Consider the following 24,985-nt stretch of genomic DNA (forward strand, 5'->3'; position numbering starts at 1 on the left):
AAAACTAAACAGACACGGATTTCTACAGTAACTGCATGCTGACAAGCTAGCTAATTACAGAAGAAATAGTAAAGTGAATGCTGTAAGGCTGATCAATTCTACCAAGCTGGGAAACTGATAAGCCTAAGGCTTTACTGCATGTAAATGCAAACCTGTTAACCATTTGTTACGAGAAAATTCCTACTTTAAAAAAACAGAGGCTTCAGAATGTCACTGAATTACAAAACGGTGTGCAACTACAGCATGCTTGCGGCTAACAACTTGGTTTTGCTAATTAATCTTTAAGTCAGTGGTCTACAGAATATCAACAAATAAAAAAAAAACAACTATTTTCATAATCACATAAGACAAAAAAGTAATAACTTCTAATTAACTAGATAATAAACCTAGTGCTTAACGTTTTTCCTCAAAAATTACTTACTCAAAAAACTATTAAGAGAACAGTTGTTTGATTATGTAGTTAACTGAAAAACACAATAGACACAATAAGTCCAATAATTACAAGGCATGCTGGAGCGGTGGTTAGAGCTGTCACCTCACAGCAAGAAGGCTTTTTTACCCTGCATTGTTGATTCCTCATAGCTTCCTCATAGTTACATCAATATTTCCTCAAACTAGCCACATGAAATTTCCTGGACTGAAAACAACTTTTAAGCTCTATTTTTTATGTTTAAATAAACTCATAAGCCAAAGCCACAATCTTAGTTTTTGTCATGTGCAAAGAAAAAAACAAACAAACAAACAGCTGATTGTAAGGCAGTCAAGTTGGAGGCACTGGTTGATTTTTCATGCATGACCCTCACTGATGCGGTTAGGTAAATATAAAGATATTTAATATTTAATACATCCAGTGCCAGGAGCAACAACAGTTTGTTGTAACAACTGCATATCCTTCAATAATGAGAATCAAAAATACATTTGTAAAACACAAGAAGTGTTTGAAGATGTGGTTTTGGCTCCCTTACCTTACACTCTCCATTGATGCAAATGTCCAGCGAGTCAGCCTGACATTGGGTGCCATCTATGACAGCAGGAGACCGCTCAGTGTAGAAGTTATAGCCTTCTGCCAAGCAGTTCAGCGCACAGGGCTTCACACCACCTGGGTTACACAGCATGTACGAAAACCGAGCAGGTCATTACATCATTACCTAAAGTTCAGTTTCACACAGGGAACAGACAGCGTGACATGGCCCCTGACAGAACCCTAACAACACAGAGACCAGCAAATACCGATGCTATTCCAGGACTTGCAGCCAGCTCTGGGATCTTCTCTTAACTTGTTGACAGTAATAATCATGAGGGGGGGAAATTCAGCGGTGCTCAGATCTAAAAAAACCCAAAACTTGACGTCACTGTAACATTGACAACAACAGAGACAGCGCTGCTTGCCAAAAACAATTACACTGACATCCACGTGTAGGTTATCTCCTGTTTATACATGACGCCTCAGCCCACGGAGCGCTATAAGAGAGGAGGTGATGGATTTGACAAAACAGACTTAAGCTCTCACATCTCTGAGAGAAAACAAAAGCTGTGTTTACATGCTTCAAACTTTATCACTTTTCTCTGAGATATTTGTGGTCTTAGTTAAGTGAATATTTTCCTTGATCTGCAGACTTCAAGGAGAGACACTCCTGCCAGTACCTATGACAATACAACAGTCCTTCCACTGGTATTGGCTCAATAAAAAACTGTTGATCCAGAGAGGGGAAAAAAGGTCCAGAAAACAGACTAGCCTGCAAACTGTCATTTGAGACACAAAAGGGATGATAGGGAGGCTTTACAGCTCAGCTCTTAGAGAGTTTTGACAGAACAACAGCTTCAACTCTTAGCAAGTTCAAACTGAGAGTAAGTAATTATTAATTATTTAATAAGAATTGAGTGGGAGTGAATTTAACTCTGATCAAACTTCATCCAGACACTATTGCCTATATAGTAATTAATCGTTCATGTTATACAGTAATACTTTGAAACCATGGATGTATTATACAAACAACTGATCACAACTAGTCCTGAACTCACCCCCAGTGTAAGGCTTCCAGTTGTAGTACTTCCCACGGAAAGGGGAGTTGTCAAAATCAGCGCACTGCTTCTCTCGGAAATCACGAGATCCTGCAGGGCAGGCCTGCAAACAACAGTGAAACTGAATGTGAATACAAAGGACCAAGCTTATCGAATGTCTTATCCCAGTTCACATTAGACTGGTGCCAATGACCTTTGGAATTAAGGTCAGTAAGAGTGATCTCCAGCAGTTTGTCAATATAATAACTGTGTGATCTGCCACGTAATCGGTTCATGTCAATATTTTATCATTTAACCAGCACCATCTGCACTGCATTGAAATTCGTCTGGGGAGTGACTACACAGGTTAGTACCAACAAGCCCACAGGTCTGGTACTCTCCACCTCAACAAATTCAAATTCCTAAACCGAACCTCTGATAACAGCTAACACTTTAGCCCTCCAATCTCCTTTGACTTCTGATAAGCCAAATTGCTAAAATCAAGCTTTAAAACAGGACTTGATAAACCAATCACATCAAGAGGGGTACATTCATCTTTTACAGAGTCTATATGTAGGTTTGAGTGCTGCTGCCTTTTGAGTAAATTAATTATCTGCTCATTTTATTTTCTAAAATCCCTACTTTATTAACAATGTCACATTTAATTTTTTTACAGACTAAAGAAGATGTGTTTCTTGGCATTTCTGTCTGAGAACATTGTGTTCTGTGTGTGAAAAGGTCCTTAGGAACCGCAAAACACTCTCCCTCGGTACAAATAAAGGCTCTCGGGTCAAAGCTGTATTTCACATGCTCAAAGTGTTCCATGCTGGAGTGGGCCATAGGGAGGATAGGCCACTTTCATTACCATTCAAGTGTTTTGCCAATTTAGCCGCTTTAAACTTGCACATCAAACATGCAGATCCAGTCAGAGGAGACAGAATAATATTATTGCAAGTGTGTGTTGAAATGAAAACACAGTACCAAATGAGATTTACATGTGCTAACGTCTGTTGGAACAAAAGAAAAGCTCACTTTAATAATGTTGGGTTTTCATCAATGTTTAACTTGTTGATTATCAACTGATTAAAATAATAATAGAACAGAAGGCACAAAAAGGGAGAAAAGTCCTATCATTTAAGCAACTCGAGTCCAGTTGCTTAAATGCTTGACACTTTCCCTTCATTATCTTGACTTTAAAAATTAAAGTTCTTAAAAAGGTATCGTCTGTGCCTCTTGAGGAGCTTAATATAAAACAAAATGTGGTATTTGTAGTGGGCTTTATAAACAAATCAAATTAAATGTCAGTGCTCTACCAGTGCTTGACCAAAAATGAGAAATAAAGATTGAATTCAGAGGCTAATGCACATTAAAACTTAAAGTGAAAAAGACAACAAAAGAAGTCAGATAAGAAGACAAAATATAAATAATAAAAGGTAACAGAATTAGCACAAAAATAAAATTGTGAAATATTATGCAAAATAAATGGATTCCTATAGAATGTTAAAACAAAGTTATTATTATTAATCTCAGAGGTTTCTTCCTGTTAAAAGAGTCTTTTTTCTTCCCACTGTTGCCAAGTGCTAAGCAACCTCCTACAATCACTTGCCAACTGGTAAATTGGTAACTTCTGGTTATCATCGGGGTCACTGACAAGTCTTTAGGCGTGGATGATTGGGATTAGCAATCTATTTTACAGCAGCTGCCTCCAGCAGCTATCGCAACCAGTCAAGGAAATACTAATTTAACTGTCCTTAGAGATAACACGTTAAGTTAGATGCTAGTGGGATGGCTCTATGATTGGCATGCTCTTGGTAGTCCACCAGTTTGGTGGAATATTGCAATAATTACTGTGATAAAACCTTTATACTGAAGGTATGCATGGTAATCACAGGATGAATTCTAGTGATTTGGGGGACCATCTGATATCACCAGCACCACCAGTTTTAATTTAGGTAATGAAATATCTCAACATGTATGGCATAAGCACAGATTATGATTAAGACATATGTTTTTTAACTATGCTAAAGAGAAAAGATCCTAATGACTCTGGCAGTCATCAGACCTTTTTCCAAGGACTGCTACTACCAGTTTAACTGTTTTGAATAAATAGGCTGTCTGCCATGAAACTTGGCCCACCCATTTATATACTTTTGAGGATAATTTGTGAGTATTTGTCATTGTATCTACATTTGGCATGCTCTCTCACACACACATGCTTCTTTGGACAAGGTGTGGTTAGTGTGATGAAATAGTGGTTAGGGACATTGCTTGTTTTCCAAAGAAAACACTCAGTGCTTGCTCAGAACTGTTATTTTTAAGACTTGTGGTTAAATGTCTACTAAGGCCCTAACTATTTCAATTTTCACCTAGTGAAAAAGGCCACCTAGAAATAGTTGAACAGAGATCTTAACTTGCAGCCATGTCAAATATTTGGATAAAATATTGCTCCAGACCTCAAAAAAAAAAAAAAAAGCTTGCTTCTTATGAAATACACCCTGAACTGTCATCATCGTTTGACTCAAGTGAAATGTCACAAACAATAAATGAACTATAAAATGACAGAGGGCGCGAATAAACCCAAAGTCACCAGGGGAATATTGAATCTCTGTCTGTTCATTTTTATCATTGTCTGTCCTACGTTCCAGGAGAAAATATGTCAGAAAGCTTAAAGGCAACGTGATGCTGTGTGCTAGTGTGCAGCCTGTAAAGCCCTTTTCTAAGATAACATGTTCTGGAGGAGAGCTGTGGAAGAGCAAAGAGGTGATCCAACATTTTTTTTAAGTTGCTCGCATGCTACTTGGCAGAAAATGAAAGAGGGAGGCAAAGAAATGAAGAAACTCACGTTAGTGTTACAGGATCTGTATCGTTTCCTCTCTCCGAGACAGTACTTGCCTCCTCCAGATGGGCTGAGAGACACAACAGAAATAAATGAGGGATGGGGAAAAGAGACTCTTTACATCAAATCACATAAAGCGCCGTAAATTATATTCACAAATTCCTCTCAGAGATTATCTTTAGGGCAAACAGTACATAAGAGATTTTTTTTTCTGATGAAACAGGCGCAAAAAAGTCTCTGTGTGTCAGCATTTGCTGCTTTGTTGAGCATCTGTGCCAAGGATTCATTCAGGAAATCCAACCTGTTCTAAGAGCTCTTAAATGTGACATGACATTTCAAGTCTAATGACTCTTAACTCACGCTTTTCCTTCTTCTACTCTTCACTACACATCTACCACATCTCTGAAGGTTTTCTTTTCCTTTCCCTATCATCTCTCTGCTTTTTCTCACCTTCAGAAGCCTCCCTTCCCTTCACTTTATTGCAAAAAAAACCTGTGAGACAGGCCATGTACGTAATGAATGTGTTAGAGGCTGTGTCTGGCTGTGTTTTTTCTGCCTCCCTCCTCTTTGCACTGATGGCTGAGCAGCAGTGATCACCTTACACAGGTGTTCCACATTATGCCTGTGCCTTCACCTCCTCCCCTTTTTCTTCCTTCCCTCTGGTTCACCCTGGCTCTTTTTCTTGCCTTCCCATGACGTGTTTGACGTAATACCTAGTTTCCAAAACAAAGGAATGCGACAATGGAAGAAGGATAAAGATCCCAGATGTCTGCTTGCCCGCCAAAGATGCACTGGTCAATGATTTGTCTAGTGAGGACACATGGGAGGTTTTAAAGTAAACCTACGCATCACCATAATCTTCGAAGAAGAGTAAGCTATGTCTTAACTTAACGCACATGTCACATTAACCGAGACTGCGTGAAACTGCACAAGAACAAGGACTAAGAACCTTTACAGTCAGTTGTAATGGCTGCAAAGTATTATCTGAAACAGCTAATATTGGTCTTTGTGGTAATTTCAGGTTACTGACAGTTGCGTTGGTGTATTCCTTTCTTTCCCCATTTCAAATAACATTTGTCACTGTTGTTCAAATTTAGAAAATGGTAAAGAAGAAATCCAGACTTTCAGCTGAGCCTTGGAAAGCCAGTTACTATGGCTCATATTGCACACTTCTCTACTTAGACTCGCTGTTTTGAGTGCATAAGTGTGTTTCACAGTGACAGTGAAATACACTTATGCACAGTGCACTACGAGTACCCAGATGGTGAACTCATAACAAACAAGACGTGTGTGGAACAATGTTCACGTCATGCCATCAACGATCATCATCTTCGGTATGCAGCAGAATGGAAGGACCACCAAACAATTTTCAACCAATGGTGTCCACGCTAGTCATGGACAGTATGCCAAAAGGACTCTGGGTTTTTTTTGTTTTGTTTTTTACAGTATGAACTGAAATAAGTGACTAAGACTCATAAACTCAGCAGCCAAATATTTACAAAGGTCCTGGCAGAGGGCCATTTTCCCATAAACTTCCACAGGCCCAGGAGTCTTTTTTTTGGAAGCCCTGTGGTGGCCTTAAAAAAGAAGGCTTATGGCACTTTTGTGATGGCTTCACTTTTTAGAGCCAGAAGCCAAATCTGTATTTTTATACCTACCTTTTATACCTTACTAAGTAAAATTATTTCTTCAAAAGTACTTCATTCATTGATTCAATAGAAGTCTTGACCTACCTAGAACTCTCCTACTGAGTTTGAGACCATTTTTAAAATTTTGGTCGTTATCAGAAAGCGAGATCATCCAAGCTAACGACTTACTGCCAGTAAATGGGTGTGGGGTTACACAAGTTATTGGTCACATCCAAATGGTGACAGTAAAAACATTCATAATGAGGCTAAAAATGGGAATTCCAAAGCCAAAAACATGGTTGAAACCCCAACGTCATCTCCATGGTCAAAACTGATCACAGTACAGCAAAAATGGAACAATAGATCAATCAATCAATATTTTATTTATATAGCACATTTGAAAAGGACAGTGTCCATCAATGTGCTTCACACAAGGTAGCAAAGCAGATTACAACAAAAGCAACAAAAACAGTTAAAAACAATTAAAACCAGTTATAGTTACAGTTACACAGCACAACTGCAGACCAGGTGGAAGACCGAACTAATTTGCTTCAAACGCTAGATGGAACAGCTGAGTTTTTAAGCGGGATTTAAACGATTGAATGGAATCTGACATGCGGACATCGATAGGAAGATATTCCAGAGTTTGGGTGCGGCCATTGCAAAAGCTCGGTCCCCTCTGGTCTTTCGTCGCGGCCTTTGTTGCACTAAGAGCAGTTGGTTAGAGGATCTGAGCGCTCTCTTGGGGCTATACGCGTCGAGAAGGTCTGTTAGGAAACTGGGCGCCAGGTTATTTAAAATTTTAAAAGTACACAAAAGGATTTTAAAAATGAGAGAGAGAATTGGAGGCCCATGTACAGAGAATTGCAATAGTCTAGTCTCGAAGTAATGAAGGCATGGATAAGCTTTTCAAGGTCTTTATGTGGAATATAGGGCTTTGCCTTGGAGATTTGATGTAAAAACTCATTTTCACAACTGAGGCAACTTGTTGGTCTAACTTGAGTGAGCTGTCCAGGACCACTCCAAGATTTCTAACGGTATAAGAGAGATGGCTGGCATAGGACCCCAGTGTATTAGTTAGCTGGTCCAGGGGAATGGGACTGTCAAAAACAATAATTTCTGTTTTAATTTCATTTAGAGTTAGAGAGTTTTGTAATAGCCAATCTTTTACTTCCCGCAGACAATTGAACAAAGGCACTAATGAGGACTGGACATCCTGATTCAGGGGGAAGTAGATTTGGATGTCGTCAGCATAGTAGTGAAACGAGATATTATGCTTTTTGAAAATGAGTCCCAAAGGCAGCATGTATAAAGAAAATAACGTAGGATAGATGAACGGATATTATTTCCACACAGAACAAAGGCTGTGTCGGTCAACAATATTTTGAAGTTATTTATGGTTTTGTACATATAAATTCTATTGTTTATAGGAATGGTGAATTTAATGTATTATAAAATTACAATTACCACATTAGGTTTGAAGCTGCTTAGCTCAGTAGGGTAATTGGGGGACTTCAAAGCAGAAGGTTGCTTTGTTTATCCATACCTACTGTAAAATTTATCTTACTAGAAATTCTAACCAGGCATCCAGGCAATGTTGAACACATTACTTGAACCAATGTCACAGTAATGCCCGAGACATCGGTTCAACTTTCATTTTAGAGCCTCGACTCGACGGCAAGAAAAAAAACAACAACTAATGGTTTTCTGGGCAGTAGAGATGTTTACACGTCCAGCAAATATGCAGCAATATTCTTAAATATGTTTAATAATGACAAATGTGACTCAGATATTCACCCCTTACATTTGGCTGTCGAGCTGCTAAATCATTATTTGTTCTAAGCAGGTGGAGGATTTTAAAATGAACATTAAAATCACTGTACCACATGTCAGAATATTTACACTTGTCATAAATTAAAAGCGTCATTACCTGTAGCAGTCAACATATTTTTACTTTAGGTCTAACAGTTTACTTTTTCCACTAAAGAAGCATTTAGCCTTGTGAATATTTCAGACATGACTGCTATATAATTACTGTAGCTTGACTCGCACTACGACACACATCCGCACAGCCACGCATACACATGCACATCTACACACAAACACACACTTGTAGGCAAGGACCTGGATGTGTGTGTTCAGCTTGCTGTGGCTTACTTTGCCTACTTACGCTGGGCTGTCACAGTGCCTCATGGAGGAGGATACACCGCCCCCACAGGTCCTGCTGCACTCCCCCCAAATGGACCATGGCCCCCAGCCTCCATCCACACTCTGAGGCCAGGTACCAAACGCAACACATTCCCCCTGGTAGCACCACTGGGTGGGGAGAAGCAGAAGTATGCACAGAGTGGAAAACTTTGGTTATTACATATCTTAATAATTTCTTCAGACACACTGACCAGCTTCAAGTTAAAGAGGCCCATTCTCACTATAACATACAGCTTATTTCGTCCAATAATTAATTCTCGTGTGTCTCGTGACTCTTCTATATTTATTTAATGTTTCCATTATGGGAAGTTATTTCCAAGACAGGTGAGGCAGAGAAAGAGCTGAACTACGTTTCAGGAGTAATCATGTTAATCTGTTCAGAGTTGTGGGGGAAGAGGGGATCAGAGACTTTCCTTTGTCCCTCCAACTGTGTCAGTAGGTTAATAACCCTCTAGAGAACGGTACAGTCAAGGTGAGGGCTAGGCTGAGCTGCCGCGTTCTTTATCTCTACCTCTCATTTAATTTCTGAGATGCTGTCTAAACAAGATTAGCAGTGTGGAGAAAGAGAAATGTGGAGGACCAACTGATACGGGCACAGAACCTCAGCGTTAACTGTAAGTTTATTGGTCAATCTGAACACACAGAAGAAACGCAAAGCTCCCTTCTATTGGTTAATTCCTGGCTGTCTCCCCTCCCGCTTTCCCTTCCCCCAGTCTCTACCTCTATCTCTGTCTGGTCCTGTTGGAAGGGCCTCTCTCCATTACACGCTGGGTGAGAAATGGCTGACATTCATATTCCTTTGAAGCCGTCCCCAGCAGGGGCAGACAGAGTATGCCACTGGCTCTCCTAAAGCTGCTCCAAAAGCTGTTCTAAAGCCCCCCAGGCTCTACCTGGGGCCCCCTGTGTTGTACAGGACTCTGTCCGTGGGCCCTGGTCCTCAAAGGCTCCACTGAGCTAATGGTAATTATGGGTGACAGCTCGTGACACTCTCCTATTCTTCCCTTTTACCCCTCGGACCATCCGGTGACAATGGTTGCCTTAATCCGTGTTAAAACAGTCTCCCCTAACCTGGCTGGCATCAGCACTCGGCTGATGACCTAAAGCCTGGCCTGCTTACGTCTGTGAGTTTGTGCATGTGTGTGTGGGTGTGTGGTTGCACCAAATGCATGAGTGCACACTAGTGAGGTACCACTAGCTACACACAGAGAAGAGAATAAAAGTGCTTGTTTCACATCACAGGTCACCAGGTATTAAATATAGCCGCAGTGCTGAAAGGGCAGGTTCACCCAAATTCTAATTTAAAACATATAAACTTCTAGATGTAGCTTGGTCCATCTGGCAGCCTATTTTCACTTGGAAGAAATGTGTATTCCCTGACGGTTGCTGGCTGTCGTTGGGTGAAATCGGTCACTGCAGGCCACTGAACCAAAAACCTCCTTGTGACTGCTTTGGTCATGAGCAGATTGCCGCGGTCACCCATCGTTAACTGACTCATATACAAACACTTGCTAACTAAGCGCAGAGCGTTAGTGAAACTTGAAAAGGTGCAATGCAAAGTGCATAAAATAAAAGTTGTGTTACCTCTGAAACCAGCACATTTCAAAAGGCACAACTGTGAAGGTAAACAGTGTCAGTTTCCAATTTGTATCACACTCCTGACATTTTCACAAACACTTAGAGGCTTAGGTGAGTGTGTGCAGACAAGTTGGCAACTTCCATGCAAACTACGGCTGACAACAGTAACCTGCTGGCGACCAAAGCAATCGCAAACAGGTTTTCAGTCAGACATCATGTACTTCATTGTGACCAATTTCACCCACCTACAGCAAACAGTTGCCACAACTCACTAAGCAGGCAAGCAACTCATAAGTATTTTAACTGTCAATCTCTGGTGACAGGCAACTTGTCTCCAAAGAATTACAGTCAAAATTGGATTTCCCACAATCACTCTCAGACATAGTGGCAAAGGTTTGCAAGTAACTGCAATCTATTTTATAAACACAGTCAGTGTTGTAACCAATCTGAATCAGTCTGTGCTGATGAGCGCAATTCATCTGCGATGTGGCTCTTTCTAATAGAGTCCTTGACTTGACTGGTTACCAGCTGGTTGTATTCTGGTTATATTCCAATATAAAAGGGACAGCTCAGATTGAGCAATATGGAGACAAAGTTGAGATCATTTGGACATGTGCAGAGGATGGATAGTGGATATACTGGACAAAAATGTGGAATATGGAGCTGCCAGGCACGAGGAAAAGAGGAAGACCTCAGAGGACACTCATGGATGTAGTGAAGTGAAGGAGGACATGCAGAAGTTTAGTATGCTAGAGGAGGATTCCAGAGATAGAAACAGATTGTCCACTGTGGTGATCCCAAAAAAGGAGTATGTGAAAACCAAAAGAAGATAAGAGTCAAGTTGCCTAGTGCAGGCCATTTGTATTTAAATAACTATCCCACAGTAACTATCACTATTTCAGGAGGGATTTCTGAATTTCTGAACTTTCATGTCAATGAGCTTCTGGCTATACTGAAAATGCAAGTAGTTAATGTGAATTTCTCTTTAGTTTCAAATTTCTGTGCATGTAGATGGCAAAAGATTTGCAAGAGACCGTAACACATTTATGGCTTCCTTCACTCTTTCTGAAATGGAGGAATTTTAGACCACTCTTCTTTGCAGAATTGTTTTAATTCGGCTACACTGAAGGGTTTTCAAGCATAAATGACCTGCTAAAGGTTAAACCAAAGCATCTCAATTTAATTTGAGACCAGACTTTGGTTAGGCCATTGTAAAACCTGTAGTTCTCTTGTTCTGGATTCATCTTTGACCTACTAGATGAGGATTTTTGGAGTATTATGCTTTGTCCATTTGTGGATAATGCTTCTCATCATGGTTCACTGGACTCCCAAAGCCTTAGAAATGGCTTTGCAATCCATCCCAGAGTGATAGATGTTAATGATTTTCTCTCTTTATTCAGACAGGTTCAATTTAGGTGATTTCTTGATTCATTGGGTCTGGCAGTAATCACAACTAGGTGTGTCTAGTGAAACTGAGCTCAGATTTCCACAAAATGTGGTGAATCGCAGTTAATTAATGATTGAACAAGTTTGGGCAATTACTTTTTCACACAGGGTTGGAGGGTTTTTTTTTTATCTCTTTTTCTTTCCTGTTAATAAATGAGATCATTTAAAAATAGCATTTTTGTATTTATTTGAGTCATCATCTTCTAATATTAAAAATTGTGTATCTGGAAAAAAACTTTAACCTTTAAATGTCTGAGAAACACTAGATGACTTACCCCTTTTTCAATGTTGCCTGTCTGGCACAGGGTCCCCTCTGCAGCAGGAATACTGTTAGTTACACAACGGTTGCTTTTGCTAAGGCACCAGAGCTCTCTACACACTTCCTAGGAAAGAAGGCAAAAGCAAGTTGGTCAGAATAAATCAATTCAGCAAGCTGGGGGTGGATTTGTTAAATAAGGCTAAAAATGATTTATCAGTGGCCTTTTACTGGTTTTCCCTTTTAGTATTTTTTGTGCAGTCTGACAGCTGTGAGAACAACAAAAAAGAATGGCATGGAAATGTGTCTATAAATCCATACAATTCCAGATCAAATCAGAGGATCAGAGATGATGAGACCACATCAAGACTGCTATCTTCAAGAGCCCATATGCTTTGGATCATAGTGTATTTTGAGCAACATGCTAAGGGTCACTGCGTGTTTTTAATGCTCTCTTATGAGAAATGAAGAGTCAGCTAGATCAACACCATGACTAACGTTTGCTCATGTTCATCTCAGGACCACATGGGACCGTGACATCAGTTCAAGAAATCCAACTTTGGCTTCTTAGGGGAAATAAAGAGTGAGCAATAGGCCTCCCAAGTCTTAGATAAAGATGGCTTGTAGCCTAACAAATATCCTTAGTATTACTGATTTGTCTGCGTAAACATCATCACTCTTCAGTACAGAACGGAGAAACCATTTAGATTATTGAAAGAGAAGAAATACACTGTTAAGTTGCCCCCAAATAAATAACTGGATAAAGTGAGCACATGATGTGCTGCACAACCAAGACTGGATTTCCTGTTTAAGTAAACTGGGAAGTCTTAACTTCAAAGGTTTTTATAACACAACTGAGTAGAGCAGAAGAGCAAGCTCATGAAAAAGAATAACGAGCCAACACGTAGATTCTGAGCCCAAAGGTCAGTAAATATCCCACAGCTCTTCAGCTCCTTGAGCCTATCCAGATTCAATAATGCAGCTAACTGCCAGTCTCTGGTTGCACCGACTCCCCTATGCCAGCTGGTTTTAATATGCCACCCCTACTGCTCCAGTCACTATCTCAGCCATGGTAAAAGGTCACTGACCGGGCCTCAACAAACATGGATGCGGGGCTGATAGATTTATGTCAAACGAGAACAAGCGGTCAGAGACACTCAGTAAGAGCCCCACTAATATCAAAAGATTGTTTGTTTTTCATATGTTTCATAAATTTTATGACAACCCTTGGTTCAAGGATTTTTATAATCTATAAATTAAGCCTAACCCCCTGAAGGCATTGTGGTCCTTAACCCTGGGAGGCATATAGACATATATATATATATTGTGAACTGTTGAAGTACAGTGATTTTGTATATACAACTCCCTTCTTAGATTGTCTGAAGTGACTTCATCTTGTCCATGTTTCCAGATTTGTAAATAGGATAGAATTAAAGTGGTTGTATACAGTAATATAATGATATACCATTCAAACAATTCAAAACAAACATCAACCTCCAAAATAATCACAAGTTTTAATCTTACCTCTCCAAAACTGTGTGAGAAAAACCAGACAAGTTTAAGCATCATAAAGAATTTTTTTAAAATTAGGAATACCTAATAAGCTGTTTGTTCATATATACTGTATACATGATCCGCATGCAGTGTATGGAAGCAGTGCATTTTTCTGGCTGCTTCTTACTAAGTCAGTGTCACAACTTTTGTCAGTGATAGCTGCCCTGTGCTGTTCTTGTGTTTTGCTGCCGCTCTTCCCAGCTCTGACTCATATATGCACATGCAAAGAAAGATCCCAAAACTGAGGCAATTCCTGAAAATGGAAATATCAGTTTCTTTTGATATTGTTGAGCCTCTGTGAATCATGACACAAGAATTGCCTGAGGACAGATACGGAGTAATAGCATTTTCAAAGCTTTTTCCAAACATGGGACAAAAAAAGCAAACCAAAAACTTGAGGAAAATAGTAAAAGCTAGCATTTTACAGGCATGCTAGACTACCTGGAGACAGCAACATTTTGAGCATGGTCACATGCTAACAACAACAATGTACATACAATAGCTTAGCTTTGCGTAGCAAAAAAATCTTGAGATAACAAAAGACCTTGAAATTTGTCTCTTGGTACAAATATCAATGAATATCTGAGGTTTTTTTAAGATATTTCAAACTGGACCATGGTGGTTTCCCCAGACAACTATCAGTGCCATCCTTACAGCCGTGTAGCTAAAATGATTTAAAATAGTTTGAGACTGTTGGTTTTTGATATTGCTGGTCATAGAAAATGTTATGCCTTTTAAACCTAAGCAAGTTTGTTGAAGCAGGCGCCAGGTCACAAGAAGGAAGCCAAACATATCGCTTGGGTAAAATCCCAAATAGTATGTCGTGGAAACGTTTGGTACATTCTGGGTAAGAATTGGCTTAAGAAACCAGATTCTTCCATTTATTAAAGCTTTGATCTTTTTCTGTGGTTACATCCATCCTCTCACTGAGGGCATCGATTTCAAAGTATGAAATAAATCTGATCGTCAGACGAAAAACTCCAATCGAGCTCTGATAAATCAGCGCCGGAATTCCACCCTTTCATAAATGGGTGTCTTTCTTGGCAATCTAAAACCACAATTATGAGCTTAGGAGCCAAAATAACTGAGCGTTGATTTGGGCCTTGTTGTAATCTTCTGTCAGATATTTCTTTCAATGAAAAGAAATAACTCTGTGATCTCAACTAATCTGTCCTCTCTTCCATCATGTGCCCAATTTTCTATGTGATGCAGAGCAATATTACATTACTGTCCATTAGATATCAGAGGAATCTTTCAGCTGCTCATTTAAATGTGTGGTTGGTTCTTGTCTTTCACTGCCTGTGTCGCCTTGATATTAATAAAAGTATTGTCTTCCTCTTCACCCCCATCCATCCATCTTCATCCGCTTTATCCGAGGCCGGGTCGCGGGGGCAGCAGCCTAACCAAAGAGGCCCAGACCTCCCTCTCCCCAGCCACCTCCTCCAGCTTATCCGGGGGAATACCCCAGGCCAGCTGAGAGATATAATCTCTCCAGCGTGTCCTGGGTCTGCCCCAGGGCCTCCTCCCGGTGGGACATGCCTGGAACACCTCACCCAGGAGGCGCCCAGGGGACATCCTTGTCAGATGCCCGAACCACCTCAGCTGGCTCCTTTCGATGTGGAGCAGCAGCGGCTCTACTCTGAGCCCCTCCCGGATGGCCGAACTTCTCACCCTATCTCTAAGGGAGAGGCCAGCCACCCTTCGGAGGAAGCTCATTTCTGCCGCTTGTATCCGCGATCTCGTTCTTTCGGTCACTACCCACAGCTCATGGCCATAGGTGAGGGTAGGGACGTAGATCGACCGGTAAATTGAGAGCTTTGGTTTTACACTCAGCTCCCTCTTCACCACGACGGACCAGTGCAGCGTCCGCATTACTGCAGCTGCAGCTGCAGCTGCAGCCCCAATCCGTCTGTCGATCTCCGGCTCCCTTCTCCCATCACTCGCGAACAAGACCCCGAGATACTTGAACTCCTCCACTTGGGGCAGGAACTCATCCCCGACCCGGAGTGGGCACTCCACCCTTTTCCGGCTGAGAACCATGGCCTCAGATTTGGAGGTGCTGATCCTCATTCCTGCTGCTTCACACTCGGCTGCGAACCGTTCCAGTGTGAGCAGGAGGCCATCACCCGATGAAGCCAACAGAACCACATCATCTGCAAAAATCAGAGATGAGATTCTGAGGCCACCAAAGCGAAAGCCCTCCGCCACTTGGCTGCGCCTAGAAATCCTGTCCATAACCTCTTCACCCCCTTTTAATCTAAATGAGGAAATAATGAAAAAACGAGTTTTTCTCTTACTTTTTTTTTTTAACTTAACACTTAAGGTTAACCACACTCAAAGGCATGGTAAGACACAATATGGTTAGTAAACTGGGATGATGAAGTACATTTGTACATTTTCACACACTCATTTAACCCTCTGCAGGAGTTTCCTCAGGACCTTGGACTAAATCAGTCTGTTTTTACCACAGGGAGCAGGGTTTAAATGAAGTTCTGTGTTCCATTCTATTTATCTATTTTCCAGTTTCAGTGCCCAGGTTGGAAAGCTGTAAACCACAATCAGAGGCAGCAGTACTGAAAACCCACCCGTGCTAACTGTTGTTGCAGTTGTCTGTCATTTGCTTTACATAGCGCAATCTTTGCTGCAAACTCTTCTGCATTACAACCACCTAATGCACTGCAGTCCGGAGTATGTCAGTGGACTCATTTGGTCCAATGAAAATGACCAACCATCTCAAACAACTTTTTTATTTCCTTGTGAAAGTGTAATTTGGTTACTTGGTAGTTTCAGTGTCCAGATAAATTAGATAGTTATTAAAAATAAGAGAGTGTGTAGGGATATATTGCATGTTTTTTTATATTGCAGTTAAAAGAAATCAAAATGTCAAGAAAACCAATAAGTGCTAAAGAGATTGGCATTTCTGCATTTACTTTTCAGACAGCTCAGCCCTTTCCAGATGGGGATATAATATGGGGGCTATAAGGTCAGATAACAAATGTGCAGTACAATTCTACAGACCTGATGGAAAGTTATTGACATCACAGGTCCATTTTGACAAATCGCCAACATGGAAAGACATGTTACAGTAGATACTAGCACTTCCTGTTCGCACTGTAGCCACATAAAAGTTTTTAACAATGATAATTACACAACATTAAATTCTGAAGGACTTTTTTCTTAGTTATCTTTAATTACTTGTTCTACAAATTTTATAACTTTCTCGTTCTACAAAATCTTTAACTTTAAGTGATCCCTTAAGAGTCTAAAATCTGAAGATGCTCAGGTTTGCTATGACAGAGCAGTCATGTACTGTTAGTTACACAACATTTGCTTTTGCTAAGGCACATCCTAGGAAAGAAGGCAAAAGCAAGTTGGTCAGAATAAATTAATTCAGCAGGCTGAGGGTGGATTTGTTAAATAGAGGCAAAAATGATTTATCAGTTGCTCTTTGCTGCTTTTTCTTTGAGTGTTTTTCTTGGTGTTGTCTAACAGTTGTGAGAACAAGAGAAAAGAAGGCAAATGACATGAAAATGTGTCTATAAATCTACACAATTCCAGATCAAATCAGAGGATCAGAGCTGACGAGACAACAATGAGACTGCAAGCTTTAAGACCCCATATGCTTTGCATCATAGTGTGAAGATGCTCAGGTTTACTATGACAGAGCAATTTTAATGATTCCAATGATTATATTCATTCTTAATGGACACTGAAGATCACACCAATATATGCATAATATTTCTATGTACAATACTAAGCAAAACGTCTTGAGTCACCCATCTTTATTTCTTCTGTTTCTTTTTTCCTCTTTCTTTGTTTCCCTTCTTTATTTCTTCTATTTTCCTTCCAGGGAGCCGACTGGCTTGTAATATTTTTTAAAAAGGTCTTGAGCAATAATTCTTCAGTTGTCTTCCAGTGTCCTTTTTTTTCTTCATTTAGACATTGGTTGCTTTTTCACTCATTTTTTAATCATTCAAGCATAAACAGCCTCCTGATTCAAGGGATGAACAGTTGCTATGTCTACACATAACAGAAAACTTAGGAGAGAGATACAGCAGTCTGCTGCTGTGTTAAAACCCGATGGAGGCTCTGTCATGGTCTGGGTGTACATTTCAGGGAATTATGTTTATTATTTCTTGTCAACATTGTTAGAATTCTAAATACAGAAAAAGGTGGTTATAGCAAATATCGACTTTCTAGCTCATTAGAATTCTACAAACTGTGTTTTTACCTTATATTACATTTCTATGTACGTTTGCACATTTAATAAATTACTGTGCCTGTTTCTAATTACTGCAAATATTCAAGGGGTTGTTTATATCCTTATTCCACTTTGAAAGTAAAGTCTAGCAATGTTTGGGTATTGTACCTACTGTGATATATATTTCACTGTGAACTCTGCGTTCCAAAACTTGCGTTTGGGAACTAGAAAATTTTATTTTAACTGCCCTAGACATAATATAGGAGAGAGATCCCATTTTCTCAGTGTAAAGAGGAAGAATCAGGAGGAGAGTAGTCTGAAAGATGCTGGTTTCTTACCCCATACTTGCACTGGCGTGAAGAGGTTCCATACTGGAAGCGACACTGCTCATCTGCATCATACACCTGCCCCGGGGCCACTGTTGGGTACAGGAAGTCTCGTTTCAGAGGTTCATTGTCCAGACACGTCCCCCGACCTGAGCTGTCAAAAAAACAAACCTACAATAGGATTGTTTCTTACACAAAGAAACCTTTCTACACTTGCATAATAGCCGAGTTAGAGATGCCAAGACCAGAACAATTAGAGTCAATCCCCTCTGAGACCTTTGCTAGTTTTCTGTGACTCCTTTAATTTTAGTACCAAACTACTGTTATAGGACGCTTTGACAAAGATCTGAAAAGTCATGTAATTAATGCTGATATTAGACATCAACGCCTCTTCATCAAATGAAGTGTTGAAGCACAAGCAGACATTTTACCCAAGGCAATAGGGTGCAGGCTGTCAGCCTAGAATGGCCAGCCCTCCCTGATTATATGGCTACGTGCTCCACTATTGTGTGTATGACTCCTTAGACTGAGCCCACCGACTGCCAATTAAATGACAGTTGAGGAAAATAAAGAAAGAAATCTGGAGTTAGATTTGGATCTTATGTCCAGACCTAGGATTGTTTAGTCTGTTTTGTCAAATAAAAATATGTACAACATGTACACCACCAAAAGCAGACACACACACGTACACACACACTGCAATTTTGTATTCTAGGAGTTAAAACAATGAAAATACTTTTACCAGCACAGACACTTGCTGCCATGAGGTTATAAAAGATTTTTTTTTATGAAAGACTACATCCACTGGTCTTCCCTGAGTCAGAGGATTATCTCGAGGCAAAGTATTACCATGACTGTTTACTATAAGATAAGATAAGATAAGATAACCTTTATTAGTCCCACACGTGGGAAATTTGTTTTGTCACAGCAGGAAGTGGACAGTGCAAAAGTTATGAGGCAAAAATTAGAATACAATAAGAATAAATACAGTACACAACTGTACAGAATAGAATAAAATAAAATACTATATACAGTAGAATAAAATAAAATAAATATACAATAAGATAAAAATAGAATACAAATACAAATACTATATACAACTGAGTAAAAATACAACGATGACAGAAAGGATTATTGCACTTGGTATTATTGCATATGTATGGATGTGTGTGCTTGATCAGTTAAAGTCTTTATTATGGAGTCTGACAGCAGTGGGGAGGAAAGACCTGCGAAATCTCTCCGTCCCACACCGTGGGTGCCGCAGTCTCCCACATAAGAACTATGTGTTCCTTCCAGATGTGGCAGCTGTAGCATGCAATGGAATGCTTCTCATCCCTTTAAAGGCAAAGTGGGCTTGGTGACAACAACATTGTAAGTGCTACACATTATGACTGATCAAACTACAACTTGGGCCCAGAATGAAAATGAGGGGAAGAGTCAACAATAATATTAAGATAAATTAAATACCCGGATATGATTAGCACAACACAAAATTTGGTAATTTGGTTTTCAAGATTAAATCTCTCCAGTTATTTTTGTAGACAGCATTTTGACTGACGTATAAATTTATGTAAAAATCATCATAAAAATTCATTTAATTGACTTTCACATTGTAACTACCTGTCTAAACTCAGACTCCTGGTGCTTGAACAAGAATGCATAAACAAAATATATTATATATAATCTTTGTTTACATACCAAATAGAACTTATTGTGTATGTTTTATTTTCAGCGCTGAAGACCAAGAAGAGCAAGTTATCCTTCTTTTCTATCTTTTCTAATCTCTTCTGTTTCTTGCATTTTTAATGCTCTATTCTCTGTTACTGAAAGGAATAATGTTTTTTCTTTACTCTTGTCCCTCGGAGGACCCTCTCATCACAGGCAGAGGCAGAAAAGCCAGACTATGAGGCCCCCAGACACCCTGTGTACTAAGGGCAAGCCTCAGTATTTATTAGTTTGGAGAGAGACAAAATAGTCAAAGTTTAAACATAGAGACTATTATTTGACATCGTCGCAAAGGCTTCCTGTCCAGTGGATTTAGCCAAATTCATTATGCTGAGCGGAAACGTCTTCTAGCAAGCAGGAACTTCAGCTATCCCTGTACTCTGGGACTAGTCATTCACGAAGATATTAAGCCTGCTGAGTGCATCCAATAAGTTGTGAGGCAGCAGTATGTTTAAATCAGTATAACCTAACAATTATTAACAAAAGGTACACGTTTAATATGAAATTCATTGCAGTATGTGGTCTCGGAGAGTTTAATGAAGCCAAACTGCTTTCCTTTTAACATTTAGAACAAACTGGCACGCAAACTCTGGAGAATAAACTATGACTGAACTGTGAGCGCATTCATAAACCATTCGTAAAAAACCCAAACAAAGCACCACATATTGCTCGAGCAAGATGGTGAATCTAGGCCAATACCACAGCCAAAGTTGTTTACTTGGCAGGGAGATGCATGTGCAATATCCAAAATTCTGATTGAGGGGGAGAAAGGGAGGATAATTTGAGTTTACAGACAAAACACTTTTGTAAAAGCAAAAGGCAATAAAACTAAAACCTAAAACGCAGATCGATACAAATATGCATATAATATAAGTTAAGCAATAGTCTATTCTGCTCAAAGGTGAAGTAAAAAAAAGCTTTGTCTCTTTTGGGTACTTCTTTTTTTTTTTTTTTTAAATAGTGATTCTCGGATACACGAGCCAGAAATCGTTAGGAACCCGGCAGCGCAGAGTAGAAGCAGCTCTTTGTGTCCCATTTGGAAGCTGGCATTTAATACTGTCATCTCTGTCACAAGTGCTGTTCACTACCCTCCTCTAACAGCTTTCAGCCGGAAACATCATCTGACAACCACAGCAGCTATTATCCGCTTTCTTGGAGGGCCTCGCTAACTAAACATGAATACACAAACAGAGGAACACACAGACACACCGCAGACTTGTAACCAATACTTCACCACAAGGTTGCAGTTATGAATTTGCTCTCATGGTCTTAATACTGAGAAATGAAGCTGAACTGCAGAGAAAAAAAAAGTGTGGTGTCTATGACTGCAAAGAAAAGCTGTTAGTACTGAAACATTTACGGCCCCTTTGGTTTCATTACAGGAACAGACTTAAAATGGACTTTTAATCTTCTCATGGACCTTAAATTGGAGGCTTTTTCTTATTTTCTGTCAAATGTACAGTACTATGCAAAAGTCTTGAGTCACATCTCCTTTCTTCATATTTTGCTAGTAAAATGGGGAATAGGTGAAGCAATTTATTGAAAACAATTGCAAACAAAAATGAAATATAGTATTTAGGAAAAATCTAAAAGTTTATAAGTCTCTCTTGGGAGTTTGCCTGAGAGAGTGTGTTTTCTTATGAACATCTTCTGGACAGCCACCCTTCCATTAAAACCATTTCAGAAAACACTAGAGGGGTCAGATGCATCTCTTAGGTCCTGTGTCAAGTCTTTTACGTGTCAGTCAGTTACATGGACTAGACTGAAAATAAGTGAAAAAGCAGCCAGCTGGAGAATGATTGCTCAAGACAACTCACAAATGGAAGCAAAAGACAAAGAAATGACAAGTGACTCAAGACTCTTGCACAGTACTGAATACTGCAACAATAACAGATTTGCATCTGAAACATTGCTGAAATTTCAATCAACAAGGTCAGCATGTTTGTGCAATTAAGCAGCATCATAAAGACAGGATATATCCAATATGATTATCTCAAACATACAGCAATAAAGACATAAACATAAAAGACATAATTTTCTGCTTCTAAACTCTGAGGTTATTGCACTCGGCTCTGAAAATATTGGAAATATGGTATCTAACCAGATTCTTACTTTGGACGGCAATACCTTGCCATCCAGTAACACTGTGAGGAACCTTGGAGTCATTTTTGATCAGGATATGTCCTTCAATGTACATATTAAACAAATATGTAGGACTGCTTTCTTACATTTGTGCAATATCTCAAAATAAGAAATATCCTGTCACAGAGTGACGCTGAAAAACTAATTCATGCATTTATTACTTCTAGGCTTCTTCTAGGCTATATTTCTCCTATATTTGCTTCCCTTCAGTGGCTCCCTATTAAATCCAGAATTGAATTCAAAATCCTGCTCCTCACATACAAGGCCTTGAATAATCAGGCCCCATCTTATCTTAATGACCTTGTAGTACCATATCACCCCATTAGAGCACTTCGCTCTCACACTGCAGGCTTACTTGTTGTTCCTAGAGTATTTAAGTAGTAGAATGGGAATCAGAGCCTTCAGTTTTCAGGCCCCTCTTCTGTGCAATTAGGCTTAAAACTTTCCTTTTTGCTAAAGCATACAGTTCGGGCTGGATCAGGTGACCTTGAATTCTCCCTTAGTTAAGCTGCAGTAGTGTAGGCTGCTGGGAGATTCCCATGATGCATCGAGAATTTCTTCTTCAGTCACATTTCTCACTCACTATGTGTTAATAGACCTCACTGCATTGAATCATACTTGTCTGGCTCTTATCTGTCTCTCTTCCACAGCATGTCTTTTATCCTGTCTTCCTCCCCTCTCCACAACCGGTCGCAGCAGATGGCCGCCCCTCCCTGAGCCTGGTTCTGCCGGAGGTTTCTTCCTGTTAAAAGGGAGGTTTTCCCTTCCCACTGTCGCCAGTGCTTGCTCATAGGGGGTCATATGATTGTTGGTTTTACTCTGTATGTATTATTGTAGGATCTACCTTACAATGTAAAGCGCCTTGAGATGACTGTTGTTGTGATTTGGTGTTGTGTAAATAAAACTGAATTGAATTGAGTTGAAATATACAAACCTGTTTACAAACGGCAACCAATCAAAAGAAGTATAGCTTAAAGGGAATGTAACTACAAAAGCTTTTTTCAGAGAGTACATAAACTAAAGGGCAACACCCCGGGCTAATATGAGATAAATAAGGATTACTTAAACCTGAAAAGTATCTAAAGAATAAAAATAGGGAGTTGAAAATTAGCATAACAGGCCCATTTTTCAAAAATGATCTCTATTATCTAGGGTAAACTAAAAAAAAAAAAAAAACATACTAATGTTTTAATGTTTTTCTGTGTTGTTATCTCAAGTCAGATGAAGCATTTAAAAAAAATCAGCATAAAAATGAATTTGCACATAAACCAAACAATAAACCAGACAGCAGAAGCACCAGATACAAAGTTTCTTAGTGTTAGAACTCAAAGGTAAAAATATACCCTGACCTCTTGCTCGCTGTCTAAGGCAGGTGACATTGCAGAGATAATGTTACCAGCTATGGACAAGGTAGTTTACAAGGTATAGACTTACTTAGGTTCAGGGAGGGGCACAGAGGGGAAAAGACAAAAGAGGAAAGAGGAGAAACGAGACACCACAAACAGACAGGACAAAACAGACTATGGGGGACAGCAAACAAAGATTAGTGGCATTGGAAGTGAAAAGAAGTCATTGAAGAAGAAATGCTCAGGGTGTTGTGAGTTCCACTGCAGTTTTAGCCAACAGCGGTATAACTAAGGGATGATTTAGCGTCACCTGTTCTAAAGGTAGTAGCTTTTAAAAAATAAATAAATAATCTTAAATGTAGAGAAGGTGTACGTCTGCTGAATCCAAACTGGTAGCTGGTTCCACAAGACAGTGGCCTGATAGTCACCACCCATTCTACTTTTGGAAAAGCTTATAACTACAATTAAGCCAGCACTCTGAGAGGAAAGTGGTCTATTGAGATAACACAATACAATAAGGTGTTTATGATGGATCCTGATTTTCTACATCTTGTACATGAGGAGAAGGATTATAAATGAATAAAATGCTGCTGTATGAATCTAAATATCCATCAGAATAAACCCTGTCGACTAATTGTTTATGGGAGTATAAGATAAAACAACATAAACAGCAAAGCAACACATCAAATTAGATTAGAAATCATTCATAACCTTTGGCCCATTTTATACTTTCCTCCATTGTTGTCAGTTTCTTTCCTGTTTCCGTGGTGGTCTTGTGCTACTAGCTCTGCACGGTCAGCACTATTCCATTTTTGCAAACAAGCACTTTGAGTTTCGCAATTTTTTTGTGCAGCAATAAAGCTACACGAGAATCTTATCACTCCCACAAATGCTACAAAGTTAAGGGGGTCCTTGACCTCATTCTATGATCATTAAAAAGGCATTAGCAGCTCCATGCTACAATAGCCGTTACTAGTATAACACAGCTGGATTTCTGACAGAAGTCTGCTGCCGGCTGAGTTGCTCTGTGCTGCTATAGGCTTAAATATGGAAAAAGAATTTGTGGAGCAAAAAAGATCATGACTGTAGTTATATTGCACTGATGTTAGACATTCAGAGTCTCTGCCATCTAATAAAAAGACAAAAGTGCCAGAAAAAAAAAAATCAGGGATTCGCAAGCGTGAAGAGCAGTAGAATTTCAAGTAAGGCTTCAAATTGACACGCCTCCTCTAAATCATGCTGTGCAGAAATAGGTGTAGAAGTCTGTCATTGTAACGATTATCTGTTTGTTCTGTTACTCCAGATGTTTTGTCTAGCCTCTGGAAAAGAAACATTGGTGTGTCCTCTACTATGCCAGGCTGGCAAGACTCAAATATCACTGCCTCGTTTATTTATGTGCTCCAATTCTTTCTCCTTTTTTTGCCTCCTTTGGCCAATATATAAAACAGCAGAGCAGTGGTTTAAGGCAGCTGGCCTACACATCACCACCGAGAACCCACATGAGCTCTAACATCACCCGCCTTGTGGTGCAAGGATGCAGGGGTGGAAAGCACTCAGTTATCATACGCAGCCACAAGGAGGTCTGGCAAAAGTCTCAGTGATGAAGTGGATGTGAATAAGTAGGGGAAGGCCTCGTGTACAAAGCAGCCTAGCGGGTCCAGCCACATGGACCAGCCAGTGGCAGCGGGTTGTAAAGAGAGACAGCTGTGGAAGGAAAACAGGAATGCACCTTTTTCTCTAT

General features: G+C 39.8%; 1 protein-coding gene and 1 long non-coding RNA gene across 7 annotated transcripts in view; one reads left to right on the top strand and one right to left on the bottom strand.

The window, feature by feature from the left end:
- The window catches only part of adamts6 (ADAM metallopeptidase with thrombospondin type 1 motif, 6), a 76,054-nt gene that overhangs the window by 33,798 nt on the left and 17,271 nt on the right, over positions 1 to 24,985 (bottom strand). For all 6 annotated transcript variants that reach the window (XM_086301449.1, XM_086301445.1, XM_086301447.1 and 3 more), the window contains 6 exons: positions 18,044 to 18,185; positions 11,970 to 12,077; positions 8,636 to 8,781; positions 4,844 to 4,907; positions 2,023 to 2,125; positions 966 to 1,099 (listed from right to left, as the gene is read on the bottom strand). In XM_086301449.1, coding sequence (XP_086157575.1) covers positions 966 to 1,099; positions 2,023 to 2,125; positions 4,844 to 4,907; positions 8,636 to 8,781; positions 11,970 to 12,077; positions 18,044 to 18,185 — 697 coding nt within the window. The remainder of the gene's footprint in view (positions 1 to 965; positions 1,100 to 2,022; positions 2,126 to 4,843; positions 4,908 to 8,635; positions 8,782 to 11,969; positions 12,078 to 18,043; positions 18,186 to 24,985) is intronic.
- LOC147326314 (uncharacterized) lies at positions 9,115 to 24,131 on the top strand. The gene is made up of 3 exons (XR_015130441.1): positions 9,115 to 9,287; positions 19,328 to 19,402; positions 19,764 to 24,131. It is a non-coding gene; the product is annotated as an uncharacterized LOC147326314 (long non-coding RNA).

Source organism: Aulonocara sp. 'chitande type north' Nkhata Bay, linkage group LG7, assembly GCF_057382095.1.
Source record: "Aulonocara sp. 'chitande type north' Nkhata Bay isolate Kocher_YH1m ecotype deep benthic linkage group LG7, A_spYH_male_GT1.1, whole genome shotgun sequence".
NCBI lineage: Eukaryota > Metazoa > Chordata > Actinopteri > Cichliformes > Cichlidae > Aulonocara > Aulonocara sp. 'chitande type north' Nkhata Bay.